Source organism: Cryptotermes secundus, unplaced genomic scaffold (assembly GCF_002891405.2).
Source record: "Cryptotermes secundus unplaced genomic scaffold, Csec_1.0 scaffold856, whole genome shotgun sequence".
Classification (NCBI taxonomy): Eukaryota; Metazoa; Arthropoda; class Insecta; order Blattodea; family Kalotermitidae; genus Cryptotermes; species Cryptotermes secundus.
The window spans coordinates 1,442,270-1,451,621 of NW_019724757.1; the positions used below are offsets into that span (position 1 = coordinate 1,442,270).

Here is a 9,352-nt window from a genome sequence, read left to right on the forward strand (position 1 = left end):
AGTGTCTTACTTTTTTAGAAAAGAGTTCTAGTTAGTCTAAATTATATATCCCAAAATTCCAAGAATCAATTAGCCTCATAATATTGAATAATACAAGTCATGAGAACGCTTACCGCTCAGTTCATTTATTATTTTTACAGTGTAGACGAATATTTTATTTTTTAGAAAAGAGTTCTAGTCAGTCTAAATTATATATTCCAAGAATCAATTAGCCTCATAGTGTTGAATAATATAAGTCATGAGAACGCTTACTGCTCAGTTCATTTATCTCTCCAGGAAATAACACTTCGTGACTGCTTCTGGGAATTATCTGCCTGGTGCCATCTTAAGGAGGATTCAAGACCACAGAAACTGTTTTCAAGACTGCTAAATTATTATAGTCATTTATTATTATATTGTCATATTATTATCTCTGTATTACTATAATAATATATTATTATTATAATTTATTATTATATTGTCATATTATTTCTGTATTATTATATACTTATTATTATTTAGTATTAATATTAATCTCTGACTTGTCCCATATCATATATAATGATCCATGGCTGAAATAAAATTGAACTGAATTGAACTGAATATTTTACACAAATTGTTTTCAAAAGACTAATAGAAACTGTAACTTCTTCCCAGAGAAACCCAGTCAAAAAGAGTATGCCATTCAAAGAACAATTAGGAACTTTAAACAAACCGAAGTTGAACCTGTACAACAAAAGTCATGAGTATCCTTTATTGTATGCTCCTACACTTCCACTTTCCACATATGTAAAGTTCTTTTTAATCTGAATTGGATACTTGAAGCAGGTTTAATATGTTGTGACTGTTCACCAGTACTAACAAACTCACAGAGAACATTGGTCTGATATAAATCTTGGCCAGAACACTGACTTTTCTGATTGAGGATTTTTGTGGTTTTCCTCAGTTCTTCATGCTAATGCCTGGATAGCACTCTGATTATGTCATGACCAATTCTTTACAAATCTTTTCCAATTCATCATTTATCAATCATACTACCATTCAATGCTACATAATCAAGATACCAAAAGTGTCATAAAATTGGACAAATATATGCCATTGCCATGTTCACAATGAAACTGAAGTCCAGTTACATTTTGTAATATGCTTTTTTTTTTACTGAGCTGCTATCAGCTCCTTACCCAACCCCAAAGCAAAACCATTCCCTTTTGGTGTCTCCTATTGCTTATTCAATATATTCATAACTGTCCTTCATATCTGAAGGCCAACTCCTCCATGCGTCATCTGAGGGCAAGCCATGTCATAATGACAAGAGAATCACTTAACATAGGTTCACCAGTAATTACAGCTTTGGTGATAACAGACAATGAAAAAATATATAATCACTTATATAATATTGTCTTGCATTAGTGAAATATTTTTCATCTCGCTCTACATAACAAGCTTGACTGCTCCAGCAGTTTAGACTGCATTCAAGTACTCTTAAATTAATACTTACAATATTTTGAAACAAATAAAATTATACTTAGTGGGATGAAAAACAAAATAACACAAATATAACTGTGGATATAAATCATTAAAACTATGCAATATAAGACTAATGAAGATATAAATCCCTGTAGAGAAATGGAAGAATGGTGGTAGAAATGCCATGACACACTTATCCACAATTATAGTAACTACCAAATTCCACTGTGATTCTGCATTTTGTTTTTATTACATTCCTACTGACTCATGTCATTTCATGCTGGTTTGAAAATACACTCTTGTATAATAGTTTTGTCATTCCACTACAATCAGAGAATCTGACCATAAGTGTTTGAAAACAAATAAAACCGAATGTGTCCCGGTTTTTGCTGAACTGCAATTGGCTTGATATCTTCCATAGATAACAGAAACCGGTATGCAATGCGTCCCACAAAACACACTGCAGATTATGTGAGTTAACCTCAATCACCTGTTTCCTCCACTCCTGCTTCGTCAACAGCAGAGGCCTGAATCTGTTGTTCTTCGCCACCACTTAGTTGACCATCCTCGTGCTCTGTTGGCGGAGGAATAGTTGGCGGTTCTGGTACTTGTAACTAAACATGAAAACGATTTATGATAAACGTAACTTAGTTATCTTAACCTTAATGAAATATATTTCAAGTCATCAGGCACAGCTGAATACCTGTCCACTTTCGCCAGTAATTTCAATCTGCTGAGTATCCTCGGCAGTTGCGTCTATGGTGCCACCTTTGTATTTCTCTTTGTTTTCATCTTCTGGTGGTTCTTGATTCGAATCTCCATATAACCACTGCTCTTCGTTACCTGAATCGTCGGCCATTTTTACAATTTTATGAGAACTTTCTGTATCATGCTCACAGTATTAATTTTGGTATGCTATGGCACTTATATTTCGCTGAATTTAAGACATTTCTTGAAATGCAGAAGATATATAAATTATGTTTAGTCATTCAAATGATGTTTTTATATTCTGCTAATTATGCAAAACAGTGTGCAGTAGATTAAAACAAAGTGAAACGTCAATATTAAGTTTGTCATGCTAATACTCGATCACTATTGGTTGGTATACCGGTATACATATTACCCAAAGTTCAATATCCGGTTCCTCTATAATCGTCGGCAAAATGGGTAAGTGAGTTGAGTTTGGGTTGTTATTAAGATCTTAGTTCATCGGTTGATATGACGTTTACTCTTTTCATTCAAATTTGTATTTGTCATACCGTAATGTTTTATGTTATTATTATCACGTTACGTGATCTGTGGTTTAATATGAATTGGGTGTAACTGGCAAACTTCGGAGTCCGTGAGGCTGTGGTACGTTAACAGAGTAGGACACATGTTCTTATGAATTAAGGTTATTTCATTATCGTTTCTTAATGTGCTCGGGTTCATCGGTCGCAAGAATGTGTTATAGTCAAGGATGATGACAGACTTTATTCTGAATGGTTTTGTGGACATATAATCCCATAGCGTTCTGAACTTGACATACTTCATCACAATACCGTCCATCAACAGCACCTATTTACTTATAGCAAGTATATACCATCGCCATTTACTACTGACATAGGTAGTATTTATTTGTTAGATTGTAGTTCTGCAGGACTTGTAGCACGTGTGAGAGACAATGTGCATACGGAATTCTGGTCAGAAAGTATGAAGGGAAGAGAGAACGTGGAAGACCTTGGCGTAGACGGAAGGCTAATATTAAAAGGGGTTGTAAAGACGTGAGACAAGAAATAACAGTACTAGGTGTTGATGGATGTCACGGTGGTATCAGTACTGAAACAAATCCAGTTGGGAAAATATGTAATGTTTCAGTAATCAGTTCTGAATTTATTTCAAAGGTATATCCCGTGACCATTGGCATAAGCGGCGAGCTACAGGTGGTAAGAGGAAACCCCTTCGCAAGAAGAGGAAATTTGAGTTAGGCCGGCCAGCAGCAAATACCAAGGTAATCAGACTTAACATAAGTGGATGTTGATAGTGGCTGAATTATAAAATGAAAATACAAGGGAGAGTCAGTAACTAGGCCACAAATGGAAGTAAAATAGGCTTTCTGTTTGTATCACTGGTTGATAGCACAGTCAAGCTTCGTGAGAAAGTAAGAAGAATATCCAAAGTCTGTTACAGAGCTCTGAAGGCTAGAAGGAAAACATTTGTGCAAGGTATCTGTTACTCCATAAACAAAATTCCTAAATAAACTAAGAAAAGAAGATATTAATAGCCTGCTTTTAGATTTGAGATATATTCACGAATCGTGGGGCGACCACTATGATAAAATAACATGTTTATAAGACTGTTACAAAGGGCCAAATGAGCATTGCCTAGGTCTTTTCTTTTTTGTATAATCTTCCAGTGCATACACTCATCTATCTCCTCCTCTCACTCGCACTACATGTTTCGGCACAAAAATGCCATCTTCAGGTGCTTATTCAATTTACGCTAAACTAGTTCATTGCATGCCTTGTCTTCATATTAAAATAACTAAAATATATATTTATCATATATGTTGATAAATGTTAAATGTTAAAAATATTAAAATTGTTCAGGATTTTTCGTCGCTACGTCGTATCTCACTACGCGAGTCACACCTATCCTCTTCTGTTGGAGCACTCTTTCACTATCGTGTGTGTATTGTGCGTTGTGTTGTGTCTTGCTCCTGTGACTGTGTGTGTTATACTCATTGTATTCACTGCATTCAGACTGAAGAGTGAACTTTGGACGCCCCTGCAACGGGACACGCATCACGTGATCGCTGCATGTTTTCATTCAAAGAGCGAAGGAGATAGCGCATGCATTTGTTTATGAGGACTCTCTCCTCTCTGTGAATGGACTGTAGGTAGAAGATGCATGTGCATGTTCACAGGCTGGTGTCAGTAATCAAAATGGTGACTGTGTTTTTTGTACTACTGAAGAGCGGTTTATGTGGGCAAAAGGACTTGATGTAAATGATATTCATAAATAAATATTTTGTTTTTGATTTGTTTCATTTTTGGTTCGTTACACTATCAATCACAAAGTCAATAAAAAGTCCGTCGAGTGTAACAATTTATAGGTCACTTCTTTATCACTTCTGCCTTACATGTTTCGGTTTAATAAAACCATCATCAGAGGCACATAGTACAAGCATGAAAACACTGCCGTTGTTTAAGATGTACACAGTTATGTTTGCTGCGTGAACGCTGCTACAATACGTCGACGTGTAAAAGCACAACACTTGTTGTTCAACAATCCTAACAAGTGTTGTGCTTTTACACGTCGATGTATTGTAGCAGCGTTCACGCAGCAAACATAACTGTGTACATCTTAAACAACGGCAGTGTTTTCATGCTTGTACTATGTGCCTCTGATGATGGTTTTATTAAACTGAAACATGTAAGGCAGAAGTGATAAAGAAGTGACCTATAAATTGTTACACTCGACGGACTTTTTATTGACTTTGTAAATATTTTGTGTTTATGGTGGGAAGTGTTTTTTGCATAAAGCAGTTCAGAGCTGGGTCAAGAAATTCTCTCAAGGAGGATATGTCACGAAATAATTGTTTTGTTTGTTTGCTTTTTTCAAGTTTGAATATTAAATGTTTTATATCCATTTGTGACATATTTCCTTACTCTCCCTTCTATATGGCAAATGATGACTGAGCTTCAATGCACCCTCCTGATTTCTCTCTGAAGTGTTTTTCACCTCTAACGTACTGAAGCCATCCAAACTGAATGTCCCAGGCAATGGGTATATTAATAATTTGCGTGTAAAGTAGCCACAATCATTTCAGCTTGGTGCCAAACGAATCCATACAGTCAGGACAAGGGGTGGTAATAAGAAGTACCGTGCACTTCGGTTGGATCAAGGCAATTTTTCCTGGGGTTCAGAATGTAAGTGTTTTGTTTGTTTGTTATTGTGAATATTATTACTATATAAGCATGCCATTAATGCTGTTTGTGAGTATAAATTTGCCTTTATTCTTGATTTTTTAGTCTACGTCATGAAAACGTTTTCATGTGTAATGACTACCACCTGCAGCCTGTTACTGAAATTGAGAAAAGATCTGACTACAGTACATTTGGAAACTGGTATAACTTTCTGTGGTATATGATACAGAATTGTAGAATGTGTCATTGGGAGGAGGAGCAACATGTATGGTTAAAAACCAGTGATCCAAATGTCGTATTTACCCAGATGTAAGGCATTTTTCATATTTCGTCATCTGAAAAAACAGGTCTTACTCTCACATGTGTAGAATGTACTAGAGTTAATGTTTTCTAAGGGGCTACACCATAGCTCAAGCAGTTAATCGCTGGCTTCCCACCACGGCAGCCCAGTTTTGATCCCAGGGCTCGGCAAATGGGATTTGTGGTGGACAAAGTGGCGCTGAGGCAGGTTTTCTATGAATACTTTGGTTTCCCCTGCCAGTCTTCATTCCACCAATTGCTTCACAATCACTCTCACCTATTATCTGGGGCTGGTACAATAGGCCTGAAATGGCCACAGTACAAGGGACTTAGTCCCACCCCACTAGCAACTAGCAGTTGCGTTTTTTATGTTGCCACTAGTTTTCTGCAGGTACCATTTTGATGGGTGAGTAATGTGGATGTTCATAGCATTTTGTCAGGTTTTTAAGTCAAAGGAGCATCGGTCAGAAAACAAAGCTGCACTGTAGGGCTACAGTGCTGCCAGCAGTTTGAAGGTTGAAGTTTAAGCATGTCTGCATATTACATCCATGTTTGTTTATGTCAAAGCATAAAATTGAATACCCTGGTACAAAGCATTTATGATTGTTTTGGGAGGAGAAATTCTACAGTGTCACATCAGAAGACATGCAGCTGACTTCACACAGTTGTGAAGCATATGGAAGGAACATAACAGTTGCATTACAATACAGAAATTCAGTATTGCCAAAATGTATACTGCTGGGTGAAATAAAGGTACAAAGCAGTTCCCCATGTGATCTCTTATATAGATCAGTCCCTTTGGTAACCTGTCAGGGAATTTGCATGTTGTTCGCTAATATTCATATACACGTAAAAGTATTCATTTTTACGAGGGGGGGCCCAAAAATAACCGGAAACGACCTGTTGCGCACGCATGCTTTGTAGTTACGAGTTGTGCTGCTATGTGGTGTTAGCTGGGGGGTCTCCCGCGACTCTTAGTGAGCTGGCATCAGTCTTAGTTAAGTGGTTTGTCTGGTGCTCTGTTGTGTGCATTCCTGTTTCAACCCTTTGGCAATTAGTGAGATGGCCGACCAGAAGGAACAAAGAGTGTGCGTGAAATTGATGAAGATCGTCGAAAGACCATTGACCAACTTTCTGAGGAAATGAACATCTCATGAAGCACGGTCCAGCGAATTTTAACCGAAGGTTTGCACATGAGACGGGTGTCTGCAAAATTTGTTCCTCGCTTGCTCAGAGATGACCAAAGAGAAAACCGCATGAATGTTTGCCGCAACTTGAAGAGTGAAGTGCAGTTTTCCCTAACAGAAAGCAAAATTTCACGCACACTCTTTGTTCCTTCTGGTCGGCCATCTCACTAATCGCCAAAGGGTTGAAACAGGAACGCACACAACAGAGCACCACAGACAATCCACTTAACTCAGAATGATGCCAGCTCACTAACAGTCGCGGGAGACCCCCAGCTAACACCACCTAGCAGCACAACTCGTAACTACAAAGCTTGCGCGCGCAACAGGTCGTTTCCGGTTATTTTTGGGTCCCCCTTCGTATATGTGTATTGTGTTTGTGTGTGACTAATTAAATAGTTCATACAATACATTGCGGTCACATTTTATGTAAATTTGAAACAGGCCATTATAAAAATGCCAACAAAGTCTCACTTTATATCCAGAGTTTGAAATTATGCTATTACAAAAAGTTTGGCAATATATTTATTCCTGTGACAAAACTTGTCTTGAATTACATGAGGTCTTGAGGAATGCATCCTTCGCATAAAATGCTTCTGCACTATATTGGATAACGTGTAACATAGTGGCAGGGATGATGACTTTACCTTTACCTACCCTGATAATTATTGATGAAACTCGTATCATAACTGAGTCTGCCAGCATCTGGTGTAAGAGTTGCATAATAAAAAGGTTTTGCTTGTTTTTATGTATAATACTTAATTTTGTGCAGGCTGTACTCGCAAAACACGTATCATTGACGTAGTATACAATGCCTCGAATAACGAACTGGTGCGCACAAAGACGCTTGTAAAGAATGCCATTGTAGTGATTGATGCTACACCATTCCGGCAGTGGTACGAAGCTCATTATGCTCTGCCACTTGGGAGGAAGAAGGGAGCAAAGTTGGTAAGTTTGTATATTCATCAGGATGACAGGCTGTAGCAGCAGGGCTATGCAAGGAAAAAATTAGAAATATGAGATTATCATGCTATATATGTACATCCTTCTATGTCCTTTTAACTTTCAAACCAGTTGGCCGGTTTTATGAAATTTTCATGTGAATGTTATGCCAATTTCCACAGTTGGTAATAGTGTTCCAAGCTCACAGACTTGTCAAGTGAGAGGGAGACTAACACAACTTTAAATTCGTGTCCAGAAGCTCTCTTTGGTAGTAGGTTTTCACAATTTTTTAGAGTATGCATGCTTTGGACATTCATAAATAATGGAATAATGCATATTGTTAGGCTAGAGGTTATCCATGTAATTTGCCATGGAAGCCCATAGGGTTGTGAGATGCAGAGGCTCCCACATTTCTAGATCTATCTATCTTCCACATTGAACTAAGCATGGCCCTAGTACATACCTAGTATAATGCCCATACAAGGACACAAGATAATTGAGGACCACAAGTACCATACAATTTTTTACTGATGAACACATCCATGTTAGCATTACACATAACCCCTTATATAGCTTCCATATATATTTACATATCATACACCCGGATACTGTGACCGTTCACATGTGGACACAACATGGATACACAAACTGTAATGATGTAGCGTAACATCATATTGACACTATAACTTTGAAACTTTGCATATATATAATTTTTAATAGCCTATAATAGTCTTGCATCTTTAATGCTTTTAATACAAAGTCAATAAACAAAGACAAACTCCGTGGCTTTAAGTCATGCAAGAACTATACCGACTGAGCAAGTGCCGCTTGTTGGCAAGGTTAATGTCGACTTTTGTGGATAGAGGGTGTTGCATGGTCAGTGTAGCAAATCCCCACAGCCGTTAATTTCAGTTTTCTAGACTGGATCTGATATTTTCATCAAATAGCTCCTCCAGTATCCTCACGAGGCTGAGTGGGCCCTGTTCCAGACCCACTACCCAGAAAATCTGGTGGCGCCGGGAATCGAACCTGGGACCTCTGGATCCGTAACCAGGAGCTCTAACCGCTAGACCACAGAGGCGGTCCATACAAAGTCAATATACTTATTGTAACGTGTTTCGTTACAGAAGACGCCGTAGAGATGGTTAATTGGTTTATTTGACAATCTCTAAATAACGGCTACAATTAACTATCACAATATTACGGGTTTCCACACTTTACAAACCCTACAACAAAATCTCTTGGCACTATCTTCAAGAGTCTTCACGTATTAATAATGCGGGAGCTATACCAGTCTCCCTGAATTACACACTCCGAGTATAACTGTACTACAGCACTCACTATGTCTGGAAAGCACACGAAAAGTCTTCCGCTCGCTGACTTCTTAAGTATCGCACACTCGCAGGCTGCTATGTTTCAACTCGGCGACTGTTACTTTATAACTGACTCGAAGCCACTGTGCTGCTCACTTATATAGCTGCATTGCTTGCTTGTTGCGTAATGAGTGCCACGTCATCCTGTTACGTCACCGCTGTTGACTCGCCTTGAGTAGTTACCAGGTTGCGGGGGCTC

General features: G+C 38.1%; 2 protein-coding genes across 2 annotated transcripts in view; one reads left to right on the top strand and one right to left on the bottom strand.

Annotated features, from left to right (window-relative positions):
* LOC111862959 (pre-mRNA 3'-end-processing factor FIP1) overlaps nt 1-2,522 on the bottom strand; it is a 17,537-nt gene extending 15,015 nt beyond the window's left edge. The window contains exons 1-2 of the mRNA XM_023848847.2: nt 2,150-2,522; nt 1,937-2,060 (exon numbers count right to left, since the gene is read on the bottom strand). Of these exons, the coding sequence (XP_023704615.1) occupies nt 1,937-2,060; nt 2,150-2,305 (280 nt within the window). The 5' untranslated portion in view covers nt 2,306-2,522. The remainder of the gene's footprint in view (nt 1-1,936; nt 2,061-2,149) is intronic.
* A 47-nt stretch (nt 2,523-2,569) lies between these two features.
* Nucleotides 2,570-9,352, top strand: part of LOC111862958 (40S ribosomal protein S8) — a gene marked incomplete at its 3' end in the record, with an annotated part of 9,323 nt that continues 2,540 nt past the window's right edge. Inside the window, 4 exon segments of the mRNA XM_023848846.2 lie at nt 2,570-2,613; nt 3,330-3,436; nt 5,258-5,357; nt 7,611-7,786. Of these exon segments, the coding sequence (XP_023704614.2) occupies nt 2,610-2,613; nt 3,330-3,436; nt 5,258-5,357; nt 7,611-7,786 (387 nt within the window).